Here is a 17,535-nt window from a genome sequence, read left to right on the forward strand (position 1 = left end):
GGACACTGAGCAAGGTCAGTTTCTTTTCTTTTTTTAATAACTTTTTATTTATTGGGGAGCAACAGAGTACATAACAATTAGAAAAATAATAAATACCTATAGAAAGAAAAGTCAAAATGTAAACAAAAGATAAAATGACAACCAAGACAGAAAAAAGGCTAATGGATGAAAGTAAGAAAAGTTGTTTGATGTCATGGAGGTGATTCAAATGCATGTGAGCAGTGATATTTCAATTCACATAGTCTTCTCTCAAACTGATACTTTAAAATAAGATTTGACAGTTTCAAAAGCTCTCCATCCAAATTATATTATTTACACTTTGTAATGACATTTTTAAATTTCTGTTTACATAGCAAGCCAGTGCCATTGCTAGACAGATTTGTGGCTCAGAAATAAAGATAATTCTCCATTGGAATCGACTCCATATCGAGGACCAAATCGTCCTATCGAGTTATTACTCACTGCTATAGCTTTCATCATTTGTCACCTGCAATAGGCCTACCAACAAACAGCCTAGAAGAAATCTATTGCTGAATGCCTGCATGCAGCTAAATCAAAACTCTGCTACTTGTTATTTGTGAGTAAATTTATTATTTTAATATAAATTTTATTTTGACACAAGTCGTGGTCTCTGCAGAACAAATTTGAATATGCTATTTGCACCTGTATGTCAAATACGCCAAATTTAAAATGCCGAGTTTAATTGTATGTTTAATAAGGAATATGTTATTTGCACCTGTATGTCAAATACGCAGAATTTAAAATGTTTAAGCACGTCTAAAGTATGCACACGACATGTGCACCTATGTGCAGTGAATATGCCACTGTCTGACTTGTCTTATCACTATACTGCCTTATTGCTTGTTGTGTCTCTTGTTGTTTTTGCACTCATATGCCCTGTTATATTTGTACTATGTTGTAAACGGAGTCCACAGCACAAGAATTTTACACGTGATACTTGTACCATGGAGTGACAATAAAAATCTTGAATCTTGAATCTTGAATCTTGAAATTCAGTTTGGGTCACACATGCTATTTTTTCAGAATTAGCCTGCTTCACATTCACACACATTCACACCTGAGAGCTGCCCAAAACAACCACAGTATTGTGTTATTCAGCACTTAACAGCTGTGCTGGAGGAACTGGGAATTACAGCCTTGCTCAAGGGCACAGTGGCAGATGTCATATAGGCTATACTTGCACATTGTCTTCAGGTGAATTATAACTGGACTGCAGACAGAACATCCTACAAATTAAGAGCCAATGTCTTTTATGCACATCAGTGGAAGTGGATTTTGATTAATATTCAGCTGCCTGCTCTCATCGACATATAAATAGCATGAACCCATTACTCTTAAATGGTTGCACGAGAGCATAAATGATGCACAATATTTTAGATTTCTAGTTCTCATACTCTTGACAATCTTACAGCTTCAAGTAAATGTTCATTTCACATTTCCTTTTATTTCTTTGTTATTCATGTGGCCAAATGCCTGTCCTTGAGTACATTTTAGTTCGATATGCCTGGATTTTTGCAATCTGAACACCCAGGATGCTAGATAAAACTAGGTGATAAAGTGATCACAGTCAATGTTTTCGTTAAGTACAAATCTAACTTTATGAGAAATATAGAGCCCCCGAAATAGAGAGAAATATGGCTAATATGCAGCCTGCAAATTAGGTTAGCATAACTTTGTCGCTCCATGTCTGAGCTGTTTGACAGTATGCTACCACAGGCATCAGTAAACAGAGTGTGACAGTCTTGCGTATCCTCACACTATAACCTATTTAGGCAAGGCCTCCTTTTGATAGTGAAATGTCAGAAAGTCTCCTTTGCTGCCCTATATATCTTCAGGGGTTCTAAAAATAACATGTAGGCCTAATGTAAGCCTGGGATCATAATGTGAAGTTAAATGTCGACTGATTTCTAGGCTCCTTAAGACTTGTTACTATGAGAAGAAGAGCGATGTCTTAGACAATGAGAATAAGAGAGACCTGACATGACCAAAAAACATCACACCTCCTGGCATGCTGGATAAGCAGCTAACTTGAAATGAATAATTATCTTTGGCTCAGGTTTGGCAAATAAAAGAGCCATTTAGTTAGGATCAAGTAAGGTTAACTTTAGGCGGGGAAGCAGTGGTTAGGGTTCATTTAGGAAAAACTTGTTCTTGGATACTCTTACAATGTGTTCAGACTGCAATGATCAACAAGCCAGTGGAACTGAATATGAGACTAAATGTTATGATGGGTATTTTTTCACTAGCCCCTCGTGATGCTGCTCCTCATGATGTTGGCGGGTGTTATGGACCTGAGACATGGCTCCACAATATGGAGGCCCAGGACCCATTTCTGGATCTCATTCCATAGAGAAAAAAAAAAATTGTTTGAAGAGGACATTGTGAGTGAAAAATGATTGATTGATTGCTTATTGATTGGTTGATCATTTTTCACTCACAACATTACTTTAAAAAAAGTTATACAATCTATATAATAGGTGTTTTATTTACTAAAATGCCTTCTAAAGGCAGTGTTTGATATGATTGCTTCACACAATTGTCCAATCAAAACGGGGCAGATTAAGTTGCCCTAAGAACAGAAAAGTGAAGCTAAGTCAGCGGTAAGACTCAAACCAGAAAGGTTCCCTGAGAACACTAGGCGTAAATGGCAAGCTTACAGGTACATGTAGCATTTTGTGTTTCTCAAAATTAAGACCCAATTTCCCATAAACCCTGTCGCTTCCTAAGAGGATTGCCACTTGTTTTGTCCCTCCTTCCATCGCTCCATGTGTATTAGGTGTTTGTTTTGAAGATCGAGGTCACCAGCAAATATCCACTCCAACAAGGTAAGAAAATGTAAAGTTGAAACTATGTTGCCAGAATAGTGGAACAATAATAAAGTTAGGCTATTGCTTGCAAAGTAAAAATGCTTACTATAATTTAAAGTCTTGTGTATTGTGTAATGATTCATTGATTGAAATGCTAGGCTACATGTGGCACCTCCATAGCCTACTATGTGTGGCACCTAAGGAGCAAGATATGAGATGAGGCAGCTGCTGGCAGCAACATTAGCTTCTAAATAACAAGCATGGTCTGAGAGCAGAAGTTGTCACTGGCTGTGACATATTTCTAAAATCAGCAACATTAATTAAGGACAAGTAGCTAATGAGTGAGTGTGCTCATTATTAAGAAAGTTAAAGATGAGTAATTGTGTTTAATCAGGGCGTCACTTGTTGGAAAGCCACTTGTTGCTAATGTTTCACTCACAGGGTTAGCTTATTTTGCAGCATCGCAAGAACAAAACCTTAATGTCAGCTAATCAAGTGAGGTGCATGAATTTTGATCATCTCTCCAGCTTACATTAAATAATACATGCCACAATAATGCTTAATTCTGATGTTACACAAGTAGGTAACAGGGAACACAACAACGTTAGCTAGTTATGCTAACTTAAAATAGACCTTCTTCTGATAAAGAGCTTCTATAATAAGAAAACATGGTGTAAACAAGCTTCTGGGGGGTTTTGAACCAGTGTGAACCAGTTTATATCAAACGCTGGCCCCAGAAAACATCTCAATAAATAAAAGTCCTCTCTGGATACAGTTCCCCTCCCTCTCCTTGACTGAATGGCAACATTGTATCAGCTGTCAGGTTGGATTAAATCTTGCTCACATGAACAAAGATCATGGTGGGAAAAGCGAAAAGAGCTGCCCCTCCAGTGGCCTCAAAGAGGACGCATCATTCCAACCTTTTCCAAATCCTGTTCCTGGGGGGCGTTGACATGCGAATGAGTAGCCTACACCATCACACCCATTACTTTGACTTCACTTTGGGTTTGGGTGCAGGTGCGGGTGCGGGTGCAGGAGGAGTCGGGGTGGGTGCAGAGCCAGAGGCAGGAGATGGTCTCACCTTATTATACAAATTCATAAACCTGCAAAACAAAAAAGATGTTACATTACATCACACAATGTAAAACATCAATGTTCATTGTTTGGTTGGAATAAAATTGAATTATTTTAAGCAGAGTTTTAAAGAATAGATTACTTATAGAGCATCAAGCTAAAAAAAAAAACTCAATTTCGATCGTTTATAAATGTCACTCACATGTTTCTGATTTTCTTTATGAAAGCCTTCACCGCTCTAACCGTCCTCCTTATCCGTGCCTGTCAACAAAATGACAAATGGGTTTGTCATCTGCCAGCTGCTGCGGTGCATTCAAAACATCTGCTTATCTAACTCCTCCCCCTTTTTCAAAAACCTTTTTTTACTCTTATCAAAAAAAAAAAAATGTCATGTCATGAGCTTCTTTATGTTGTATGGTGTTTTGTTTATTCAAATGCAAATATTCTGAATTTCAACCAAACAGCTCGGCTGTTCTTCATAAACTCCTTGAGAACAATAATGATATGATAAGAAATCTTTTTAAATAACTATGATTCTTTCTAACACCACAACATTATTTTGTGTTATTTTTTTATTTTATTTTACCTTTTCCCACGCACCATTACTATTACTTTAGCTTTTCTCTATCCTTTCCTTACATAAACATAGGTTTTCATTCACTGACCAAATTTTGTTGGCAAGAAAAAAAAATGGCAAGAAAAAAAGAAAGAATCAAATCTCACCTGCTGCTTTTTGTACAATAGAGGAAGTGAGAAAAGAGCGATCACAGCTGCAAAAAAAGGGTAAAGGAGAAACAAAACATTATAATCAGGTGTTCATCTTCTTAGAGGAAAGGAGGAAGTATGATAGAAACGCAGAGAGAAGAGAAGATAGGAATAAGCAGCAGCTCACCAGCTATCACCAGAGTCAGCCCATTGGTTAGCAGGCCCACATAGGTCAACAGATACACGAGCACAGCAAACTGAGAAAGAGCAGGGAAAATCACATTTGACTTGACTTGAACCCTGTAAGTTAACAGTTAGCTCATTCACTGCCTTGGTTTTCAAAAACATGATTCATTTCAACATTTAGCTTCCATGTTTTCTGGTTCAGTTGCTGATGATACTTTAGCGTTGCTTGCCTCACATGAGAGAGCTCAGACCTTAGTAGAGTCGACCAGACTGTCGATGAAAAGCAGCCGTTTGATCTCTGTGACAGCAAAGGCAATCAGCAGCACCACCTCTTCCACCAGCATCACTGTCTCCTTATCTGTCAGAGAGCCATCTTCATCCAGGTACGACCTGAGGACGGACACACGCACGCACACGCACACACACACACACACACACACACACACACACACACACACACACACACACACACACACACACACACACACACACACACACACACACACACACACACACACACACACACACACATAAATAATGTCATGAAGACCATATTGGAAGACATAATTTTAATTTTGCACACATTATTTCAGGAGTTCATTTGTAAAAACAGGTAAACATTCTTAAAATGACAAACACCTGTTTGATACTCCCTGGACTGCACATACAAAAACATTTTGAGGTAATTTATGTGAAAATTACCAGATGAATATGTTTTAGTTGTGATTGATAGTAAAAATGTACCAAAAATAAATAAATTACAATATAAATACATCAATATCTAATTTGAAACCATAAAAAATACTAACAGAGATACCTGTTTTTGCAAATGAAATCTTCGTACAGTATGTTTGTACGAGGAAATTGTCAGTGTGGCAGAGTACAAAGTTAGCAAGGCAAAGTGACAGGTACAAGTACAAAGTTGGAAAAAGTACAGTTTTCAGAGTTGGCAATTTTAACAAAATATATACACGACGATACAGATAAGAGTATTAACAGGTTATATTCACACCTTATATGCATGAATTGCATTGTATTGCACATGTTAACTGCAAAGGGAGGTGGGAGGTGCAACATCAGTGCAGGAGCACAGTGCATTGTAATCCGATACAATTACTAATTACATGTTAAATTAAATTTGAATTGTAATCGTAATCAGTAACGTAATCCAAGTATCACACAATATTAAAATAACCTAACTGATTGATTACTCTGTGTTACTTTTGGATTACTTTTGAACAATTTGCCTGCATTTGACTACTCTTCCAGACCTTACAGTATGTGTTGGTTACACGGTTGCAGCAGGCAAGTTTCAGACAATAGTGTGGCCTGTTTCTCATTAATTATACTACAAAGTGGAAAACTAACACAATGTCATCTGGTGAAACTGGCTGCAGACTATTATTTCACAAATTGCCATAATAAGTTGTGTGAGGCAAAAATGTATTTTAAACTTGAATGTGTAATCCTGCTAGTAATCCCAATTTTTACTAAATGTAACTGTAATCTTGATTAATAGTTTTTTTTTGTAACTGTAAGGGATTACAGTTACTGTTTTTTGTAATCTGATTATGTAATCCTGTTACATAATCTGTTACTCCCCAAACCTGATTATTTCCCCATTTGGTGTGTAGTCCAAAAAATGCTAATGATTGAGGAAAGCAAACTACAATCGCACAAAGGAAGTCATGATGAGCAACTTTGTTTACGTCTCGTCCTGTCTGTGTACATTAAAAGTATGATTTATTTCATATAATTGCATTGGACAGGTACTATAATTGTTATTGTTTATATATAAATTAGTTGTAGTTATATTAGGGTTGGGGTTAGTTTCGTTATGCCTCCGCCAGAGATAGCTGAGCCAGAGGCATTATGGTTTTGGGTTGTCCGTCCGTCCGTCCGATGTTCATTAACGCGATATCTCAGGAATGCCTTGACAGAATTTCATCAAATTTGGCTCAAACTTGGAGTTAAGGATGAGCTGATTCGATTTTGGTGGTCAAAGGTCAAAGGTCAAGGTCACTGTGACCTCACGAACGCCATTTTCAAGCTCGTTAACGCGATATCTCTGTAACGCCTTTCACGGAATTTGTTCACATTTGGCTCAAACATGCACTTGGACTCAAGGATTAACTGATTACATTTTAATGGTCTAAAGGTCAAAGTTCAAGGTCACTGTGACCTCACAAACGCCATTTTCTACCTCGTTAACGTGATATCTCAGGAACGCCTTGACTGAATTTCGTCACCTTTGGTTCAAACGTCCACTTGGACTCAAGGATGAACTGATTCGATTTTGGTGGTCAAAGGTCAAAGTTAAATGTCACTGTGACCTCACAAACGCCATTTTCTAGCTCGTTAACACAATAACGAATACGGAATTTCGTCACATTTGGCTCAAACGTCCATTTAGAGTCAAGGATGAACTGATTAGATTTTGGTGAGCAAAGGTCAAAGGTCAAGCTCACTGTGACCTCACGAACGCCATTTTCAAGATCATTAATGCGATATCTCTAACACCTTGACGGAATTTCTTCACATTTGGCTCAAACGTCCACTTCAAGGTTCAAGGTTCAAGATAGTCTTTATTATCCTCAAGGGGCAATTTGTGAAGCAGCCAGTAGAAGCATAAAAAACAACAAATCATCAAACAAACAGCAAACAGATTTCAGCACAACAATTTACAGCAGTTACAGTGGAAATCACATGGGGCTAAAGGACTCAAGGAGGAACTGAATACATTTTGGTGGTCAAAGGTCAAGGTCACTGTGACCTCACGAATGCCATTTTCAAGCTCGTTAATGCAATATCTCAGTAACGCCTTGACGAAATTTCTTCACATTTGGCTCAAACGTCTGGACAGACATGGATGTTGACTGCTCAATTGTTTGCGGAGGCATATATCCGCAGTGCGGTCGTTCTAGTTGCAGTTGTTGCTAGTTAGACTAAAGACTAAAGTAGCCTGAAGGATGCAATTTCACAAAGGTGATGTTGATCTATTATCTCATGAAACAAAGCGTAGTATAGCTAGTAAGCATCTGTGTAGTGTAGCACAGACTTTATTTTTAGCATTTGTTTCTTGCAAATCCCATTCATATTTTCCACACGGATTTCAGACTACTGTATACACCAAATGGCGGAAATGCTAAATATAGTCTACCCTACAAAATCACACCAGACTTCAATCCAATCTGTAAAGCACACATTTATTTTTTAAGAGATGTACCACAATGCACTGAACCAGCAGTGTCTTGACATGTATAACCTATCTGGAGCTGACGGACAGGGACAAGACTCACTGGAAGGGATGGATGCCACTGTTCCAGTGCAGCAGCTCCAATAGCTTGTACCAGAGGCGGAGGGGGGCAGTGACGCTCATAACACCCAGGCAGAGGTAGGACAGCACCGTAATGGCACTGAGCTGGAAGAGACTGGCCAGGCCCACCACCAGACCAGTGAACACCACACCAGTTTTGCCCACATTACGCCAGTACACCAGATCCACAACTGCAAAGAGAAACAGAGCGAGTGAGCAATGAGAAACTGTCTGTGGGGAGTATAGTGTTGCAGTATTCGAGTCCAGGACTCTGACTCGAGGCCAAGTTCTGGACTCATTTCCAGGACTTGTGACTGGACTTGGACTTTGGCACTGATGACTCAGACTTGGACTTGGACTTGAGCATTCATGCATTCGGACTCAGAAGTTGGAGACGATTCAGACTTGTTAACTGATGAAGACTTTTTTGATCTTCTTCTTTTGTAACCTATATTAATACCATTGACATTGACCAATGACATTATTCAATTACGTGCAAGAGCAGCACGTGTGTTACACCTACGTGTGGATTCACACTCATGTTCAGTAACTCAGACTCAGGTAATGGGGACTTGAGTTGGACTTGACTCGGACTCTTCTTTGGTGACTCGGACTTGGGCTTGGTCTTGGACGCAAACACTGGGGACTTGAGACTTGACTTGGACTCAAGATATAGTGACTTGACTACAACATAATACAATGAGTATGAGAGAAAGAATGTGTCAGTGTAAACGTTGCCATCAGTCAAATAGACAGTAGGCTCGTTTGAGATGACTTCTGGCCCGCCTGGAAAGGAGGCGAGAGTAGCTGAGTGCAGTCAGGCGAGGCATCAACAAGCCAAACTGCTCTTTTTCTTCTTCTACAGTTTTGTTTAACGGCAATTGATAAACAACTTAAAAGGTCCATTAGCGTCATCCACTATCACTGCTCAAACGACCCAGACCTTCACGTTACTTATTTTAATTTGAATGTAGGCATTACAGCAGGTGGTATTTATGGAAAATGACGTGAGTGACATGTTGGAATAGATATAAAATGAAGTTTCTTCATTTCACTGTGGGTGTGTGATACATCTGTGTTGAACCAATGAGTGCTCAGCTTGAGGCATTTTCCATCATGCATGGAGTGTGCAGTCGGGTGCAGTCGATGGAGAGCAACTGCGGCGCCTCGCTCCAAATCTGCGCCCGCCTCGGTCTCATGAGACACGTCAACATGATAATCAGTGAGATTCTCCCCTTTTTTTGGCTACATCTTTGTTACTAAATGTCACGGCACACAAGCTCCCTGATTGGTCCCGCATAGCTGTCAGGCTGAAGTGGGTGGAGCTTACAGGGTTATGTAGGTGCGGAAGTCTTGAAGAAGGGCTTCCGGGTCAGGGCGAGGTCTCTCCCTAGACCTTGGTGCGAGATGGCATACTATGTGTCGTGACCGAGTCAATGGGCTGTCGAGTTTTCCCCTCTCATAATAACGGAGAGCAAAAACAGTCAACAACCTTTCTCTTTAAATGTACGTTCAGTTCCCCAGTTTCCAACCCAATGGGCAAGCCCACCCCCTTCCCTCTGATGATGCGGAAGTGAATTGAAAAGCAGTTGGCATTCCCTCCATGTTAAAATGCCCGACTTTGTAACAGGATTAAACATCTTTCCAGTGAAGGGCAAAACACGGTTTTGGTCTCTATAGCTAATCTCACCTTTTCATAACAACTGTAGGGGAGTCAATTTTTATATAACTCGCCCATTTGGAGTAAAGTAGATGATAGAAAAGGGGGTGATTGACAGTTTGCTTGTCCAGTGATCGTGCAGCTTGGACCAATAGCAGGCGGAGCTGCGGATCTGGGAAACTCCCATCTCATGTGAGGTGTGGAAGGACTCCACCCATTCCCTCCCGCTCTGCTGACGAAAAATCAAGATAGTGACGGCCAACGTTTGAACTCCGCTAGGGAGAAGAAATGTAATGGGATAGCTACGTCCATATTATTTATGTCTATGGTCCAACCACACAAACCACACTGATCATCCTGCCTCAACTAGCAGCTCACAGCACCATGTGTATCCTGCTGTGCACTCTGACAGCACAGACATCAACACAGTTACCAATGACCTGAATGACTCCATTTGTAAAGTCATTGAATTACATTTCCACTATAGAGGCAGATACAGATTCAGTCTCGAGGAACACATACTATATTATACTACATACCAATTCAAATGAATGGTGAAACCACACACTATTCCAAATCCAAAGCAGAAAGGCAAAACAACAAAATCATGCTATTGTCTGCCGCAATTTCCCATTTTGCAAGAAGCTGTGCTTCTGCTTTTTCTTAGTAGGGAGTAAAATGTTCCAGCAGCCTCCTATAAACTATAAACAGAATTGCACTTTAAACATAATCTCCTATTATATTAAAACCAAGGAAATCTTGAACATGATCGAGCATGTTTTATTTGCTCGTGTCTTTTGTTGAAATTGGTCTGGAAAAGCTGTATGTATTGATAATTGAATAATTGATAATGCAGTTGCACCATTCCACAAATAAATAAAAAGCCATGACTTTTATATTGTGCAGTGCAGTCTTGTCTCGTGTGTACATGCACGCACACACACAAGCACGCACGCACGCACGCAACGCACGCACACACGCGCGCACACACACACACACACACACACACACACACACACACACACACACACACACACACACACACACACACACACACACACACACACACACACACAGTCTGCACTGTTGAAGTTACTAGTCCTGTATGCAACAACAGACGTCGCAAATGAGAAACCTAACTAGTGCAAATCTAATGGTAATTATCTGATTACAACAAACAAGGTGAGCTTGCCTTCTCTGCTGTGGCCCCCAAACTCTGGAACAGGCTTCCCTCTGCCATCAGGAACAGGCTTCCCTCTGCCATCAGGAATTCCACCTCAGTGGAGAGTTTTAAAAGGCACCTAAAAACTTGCCTTTTTTCTGCTGCTTTTTAGGCCGGTGCTTGCACTGGCCTATGGGAGCATGTGTGTCCCAATCGCTGCATACACGACTCCTGGCACCCTTTCATCAAGATGGGCGTTTACTTTGAAATTTGTTTTATTTGACGAATGTCCGGTTTCGGACTTCCTGTCTGCCCTGATCTGATCTTGTTCAGCTTGACAGAGTCGCTCACGGCCGCAGAGGGTCCGCGCCCATGTTAATGTTACACGCGATGCAACAAATAAACAAACACACATTTCCCAGTGTCTCTGGACATCAACAGTAGCGGGAGACGTCTCCCCTTCCAGCAAATATACATGAATGTTATGCGTAAGGAACATGAACATCTTACCGCGAGGCAGAGAGCTAAGATAAGTAGCTAACAGCTGAGCTAAGTAGGCTATAACTAGCGTGTTAGCCGATCGGAAAAGCATGTAAACAGTGGTGAGATCTCCTTTATTATAGTATGCAACCATTTCCAATGAACAAATGGCATGTAGCCTTCAACTTTAAAACAAAACAATGTGCTTCTGCTTACTTCTTACATTCAACTCTGTATGGCAGTGAGTGCAGACAGTGCAACACCAGTGGCATGTAGCCACTGGTGTATTGCCACAAAGTATTTAAAACAAAAACAATAGTGCTTCTGCTGCTTACTTAGCCTACATTCAACTTTTTATGGCAGACCTGTTCAAAGAATTCAAGGTGGGTTCATTCTTTCAAACGGTGTAAAATAACACGTTTAACAACATATCAAACGTCCTTATCCTGTCACATTAGTTTTTGAGATAGCTGGCAATGCATTGTGTAACCAAAAAAACGTTTGGCTACCGTTAACGTTAACGTGTTTTGTAATGGAATCTTTATGGGACACGGCTAATACCTGGCACAGCGTTAGCTAGCATAGTGTAGCACGTGTGCAATGCAAATGGAATCATTATGGAACTATGGCTAAGTTTGGCTCTTAGCCGTGTCCCATAATGATTCCATTACAAATATTGCATTGCACACGTGACATGTTATTTTACTAAAAATAATACATTTGACCATCATTTCAAGTAGAATGATACCACCCAAGTAAGAATATTTCAAGTGTTTCAAGTGCTTTACTGAAATATTTGGACCATATAATGATAATACAATTATCTCAACCTTAAAAGGTTACATATAGGTGCCAAAAAGCCATAAATTCACATCAAAGAACAAAGAAAATCAACAATTATAATTCAAGTTTAAACAGTAAGTGTGCAGCTGCAGCATTGATTAAAAAAAAAAAGAAAATCTTTATCCTGCATCCCTAAACACAAACAGGGGAAAAAAGGTGGAAAATCAGATGACGGCTTATATGTGTTCTGTTGATTGTTAAAATGTGTATGGGTATACATGGGTGACGATCCCATGCACCGGCCGTATGCCAGGTTTCGACCTGGCCTTGTTTAGACACTGTGCCTGTGGTGTGATTACACTATGTAGTATGTACTGAGTTGCACTTTAAATTGTTATTATGTTGTAAAACTGTTGTAATTCTTATACTGTACTGTATCATGTTGTATTTCTATTGTACAGCACTTTGTGACCCTGGTCTTGAAAGGTGCTATATAAATAAACCTTTACTTACTTACTTACTATCCAGGAATCTTACACACACACACACACACACACACACACACACACACACACACACACAAACACACACACACACACACACACACACACACACACACACACACACACACACACACACACACACACACACACACACACACACACACACACAAACCAGTTGTGTTTGGACAGCCCGCTGAAGCGACAGATTCACAACAGTATGGTGAAGCATGAATGACAAACACCTTTGCGCTGTTATTCCTCTAAAATTATTCTACTGATTTACTTTTATTCCTAACTCTTAAGCTTAACCTAAGCCTGGCTCTAACCCTACAGTAACAGCAACGTTTTTCTAAATGAAGTCTCAAAAATGGCCCTGACAACACTGATCAAGTTAATTGAAAATGTCCTTTGCTTGCAGGCCGGGGGGGATTTGGACCCCGAACAAACTGTTAAAACGCAGACACACACACACACACACACACACACACACACACACACACACACACACACACACACACACACACACACACACACACACACACACACACACACACACACACACACACACACTTCTTCTCTATTATAAGCCCTTCACCTGAAACACAATCCTACTGTCCATTCAGCCATTCAAGACTAAGCCATATGAAATCTCAGTGGAGTCATCGGTCCAGTCAGCCAGAATGAAATGAGCAACGATATTCTCTCAGCGGCAGCTTCTCATTTAGTTTGCTCTCATTCACTCCCGTCTGTCTGCCGGCTGAAAGACGAGTGCGAGTCAGGCTCAGCATTTGACTCGTCAGCCTATCTCTAATCAAGGCACCTGCTCTGTAGAAAATGGACACGTCCTCCTCTCCTACCTCTCACCACTGTCCCAGCCAGCTTCACTCTTCCTACTTATTCCCTCCATGTCTGTTCCCATTCACTTTACCAGCCAGCTTCACTCTTCCTACTTATTTCCTCCATATCTGTTCCCATTCACTTTACCTAGAGCTGTCACCGTGTCTTTTCTTACCTTTGGTGGCCATATCAGCGGTGATCCTGCTGCTTCCCTGTCTTCCACTGCTGGCTGCCACGCCAGGCTGTTTTTGGCCATCCCAGCTCTGTCAGCAATATAAGGCCCGGCTGGCCTAATTTTATCCTGTATTGGATACCCCCTGTTAGAATTCACACACACACACACACACACACACACACACACACACACACACACACACACACACACACACACACACACACACACACACACACACACACACACACACACACACACACACACACACACACACACAAATTGGGAACTTGAGATGTTAGCATGTACTTAAGTGAAGACGGTCCCCTCGGCTTGCAGAGAGAGAGACCCATGGTACCTCAGCCAGTTGGTGGCCTACATGCGCCCACAAGCCTTCTCTGCCAAGTGTGAGTGAGAAACAGGCGTTTAATGCTATTACCAAAGTAGGCATGATAACAAGCACATAACCAGCATTAGCAGGGTGAAATAAAGAGGCTACATCTTTCATTAATTAAAGTACAGAACATTCAGTATTTGTGACAAATCAATCAGTTTATAAGATTGCTTGAATGATTATTTGAAACTAGTTTTAGTGATCAAGACATTGCATGTATCACATCTCGAATGTGTGCAAAATAAATCCATGCTGAGAGCCAGGAAACATCCCTCCGCTAATTATATCAAAGAAACAAAGGCATACAATCAAAATAAGCATAATTTTAGTACATCTTTTCATAATTTCAGCACATTTCAACCTATTGCAAGCAGCAACTTATTCTCAGGTCATACACCTGGATCACAAACACAAGCCACACATCACATCTTGAAAATGAGATCGTTATCTAATGAAAACATTTTTTAATTACTTAGAGATCTCCTCCTCAACTAGTGAGAAGTGAGCTTTAGTCATTAAACATGAATTATTATCAGCTCACCATACACCTGGAGTCCAATCACATTAGCATGATGGGAAAACAATCTCAAATGATGTAATGAATTACAGAGAACAGTGGTGCAATCATGATGTAATGAATTACAGAGAACATTCAAATCATTCTGGCCGATATCCATAACCGATATTAACATTGCTGTTATGTCCGATAACTGATATTGATATTTACTGATACTATTTACTATATGAGCTGTATAAAATAAAATAAAACATTTCTATGATCATAAAATTTTGTACATATGGCAAAACACATGTAAACACTGAATTTGAAAAAGTAATGCATTTCCTTATTTCCAAAACATTTGGAAAACCCCATAAATTATAGATTTACCGCATTGTTTCCTCTCAATGTGAAAGATTTGGCTGATACTGATCACCGATATTAACACTGCAACATCGGACCAATGCCAATATGTTAAAAAATGATTGGCGATATACAGTATCGTGCATCCCTAGTCAAGACTTAGTCTCTCCCCAGACTCAAATATGACGTTGAATTGGTGCACTATAAATTAGTCTGTACTACTTCGCAGCCCCCATGCTGTTTTGAGGGGGCACCATTTGATTGACTGACAGGTCATAGCACCAATGAGAGAGTGGTTCATCCTATCCACCTTATTTTTGAATGCCCCGCTGTGAAAAAGATTTGGGAACACTTTAGAATACAGCCCGCAAATAACCATGTAACTACAGGGTAGCAACACTGTAGTTATAGTATAGTATAACTACGGGGTAACAAGACTGTAGTTATAGTATAACTACGGGGTAACAAGACTGTAGTTATAGTATAACTACGGGGTAACAAGACTGTAGTTATAGTATAACTACGGGGTAACAAGACTGTAGTTATAGTATAACTACGAGGTAACAAGACTGTAGTTATAGTATAACTACGGGGTAACAAGACTGTAGTTATAGTACAACTACGGAGTAACAAGACTGTAGTTATAGTATAACTACGGGGTAACAAGACTGTAGTTATAGTATAACTACGGGGTAACAAGACTAGTTATAGTATAACTACGGGGTAACAAGACTGTAGTTATACTATAACTACGGGGTAACAAGACTGTAGTTATAGTATAACTACAGGGTAACAAGATCTGTACTTATAGTATAACTACGGGGTAACAAGACTGTAGTTATAGTATAACTACGGGGTAACAACACTAGTTATAGTATAACTACAGGGTAACAACACTAGTTATAGTATAACTACGGGGTAACAAGACTGTAGTTATAGTATAACTACGATGTAACAAGACTGTAGTTATAGTATAACTACGGGGTAACAAGACTGTAGTTATAGTATAACTACGGGGTAACAAGACTGTAGTTATAGTATAACTACGAGGTAACAAGACTGTAGTTATAGTATAACTACGGGGTAACAAGACTGTAGTTATAGTATAACTACAGGGTAACAAAATCTGTATTAACGGGTATCAGAATCAGAACTAGGACTATAATGAGAATGCAAAGTAAGTGTGTGTGTGCGTGTGTGTGTGTGTGTGTGTGTGTGTGTGTGTGTGTGTGTGTGTGTGTGTGTGTGTGTGTGTGCGTGAGCTAACAATGGCTATGCAGCCTGATGCCGCTAGTTTTCACAAGTCAACAGTCAGGTTGGGTTGGCACGCCTGATTGCTAAAGTCGTTACTGATTGGTGGCCCCAGGTTTCTGGGACAACCAATCACTGGTCAGGATTCCATCATCAGTTTGGAGCGAGCAGTGTCCCAGACCCAGAGAGAGATCTGCAGGCTGCAGTAACGTAGTGTATCAGCATAAGAACTCTCATGGGTCTGGCGTTGAGACTAGTCAAGACTAGACAGGACTAACAAACTAGCAAAGAAAAGTGGGTGGCTGAGAACCTAAATAATGGACTAGCAAATTAACTCAACAAGGGACAGCTGGTGAGGCACTGAACGATGTGGAGAGAGCAGGGCAGGCCTAACGAGACCTGATGCAGAGCATGTGTGGAGGGGAAAGCAGGCTGGGGAAGGAGTAGCCTGGGTAAACCCAGCCCCCAGTGACCTGCTCTCAGGCTCACCCTGCTTACAGTCACAAGTGACTAGTGACTGGGAACTGAGAGAGCAGGTCACGTGGGGGCTGGGTTTACCTAGGCTAGGGAAGGAGCACAGGAACCAGAAGGGAGAAAAGTCTCAGGCCATCTGGTGGACTGGTGAAGAATGGCAACATAGATGCCAGACTGTGTCAGATCATGTGGTTCTGAAAGACAAGTGGGGTCAGGGAGAAGGTGTTCCAGGGGGTCCCCAGCAAAAAAGGGTAATAATGTATTTTCACTAGAATTCCAAATATAAGTATTGTAACAACTAAAAGTGTGATGACCCTCCCACTGTCCTAGACCTGTCTTGGAGGAGCCTGGTATTTGGGTCGCTAGGCTGATTGGGTGCACCTGGGCCCTGTGCACTCATTGGGCTTAAAAAGACATCAAATGGAGGTCTGTGGTCTAATTTGTGTCAGTTTAGGGGTCCTTGACATGAAGAAGTTTGAGAACCGCTGACAATGTACAGTATGTCAGCACATATTTAAAACTAAAATGGAAAAGGCTGACATTTAACTCGTTAATTAACAACCACATCCAGTCCCTTACTTTGCCACGTAAATTACCAATAAAAAGGATCAGATAAAAAGCAGCGCTGCAGGTTTCCAGGGCTGCCGGTGTTGGTGAGTGATGATTGATCACTCATAAATTCCTATGGAGGAATGTGCACTAACCATTTTTAATGAACTAAAGTGAAATATCAGTTAACAGGGAGCACCTGAGTGCATGATGAGATTAACCTTTCCCACCCCCCACCCCCCTTCTTGCTGTCTGTTACTCTCCTCTTCCCTCAGCCAGCCACACGTGTAGCGCTGTGT

The 17,535-nt window shown here is 40.6% G+C and overlaps 1 protein-coding gene across 1 annotated transcript; it reads right to left on the reverse strand.

The window, feature by feature from the left end:
- Positions 1-4,625: 4,625 nt before the first annotated feature.
- Positions 4,626-13,722, reverse strand: LOC310771609 (reticulon-1-A-like; the record flags this gene model as incomplete). The annotated part of the gene is made up of 5 exons (XM_083664186.1): positions 4,626-4,672; positions 4,795-4,864; positions 5,045-5,183; positions 8,093-8,300; positions 13,710-13,722. Coding segments are annotated over 5 exons (477 nt in total), but the record flags the coding sequence as incomplete, so codon positions are not given.
- Between the last annotated feature and the right edge of the window lie 3,813 nt (positions 13,723-17,535).

The sequence above is a fragment of the Poromitra crassiceps genome, assembly GCF_964638095.1.
Source record: "Poromitra crassiceps genome assembly, contig: HAP1_SCAFFOLD_870, whole genome shotgun sequence".
Lineage (NCBI taxonomy): Eukaryota > Metazoa > Chordata > Actinopteri > Beryciformes > Melamphaidae > Poromitra > Poromitra crassiceps.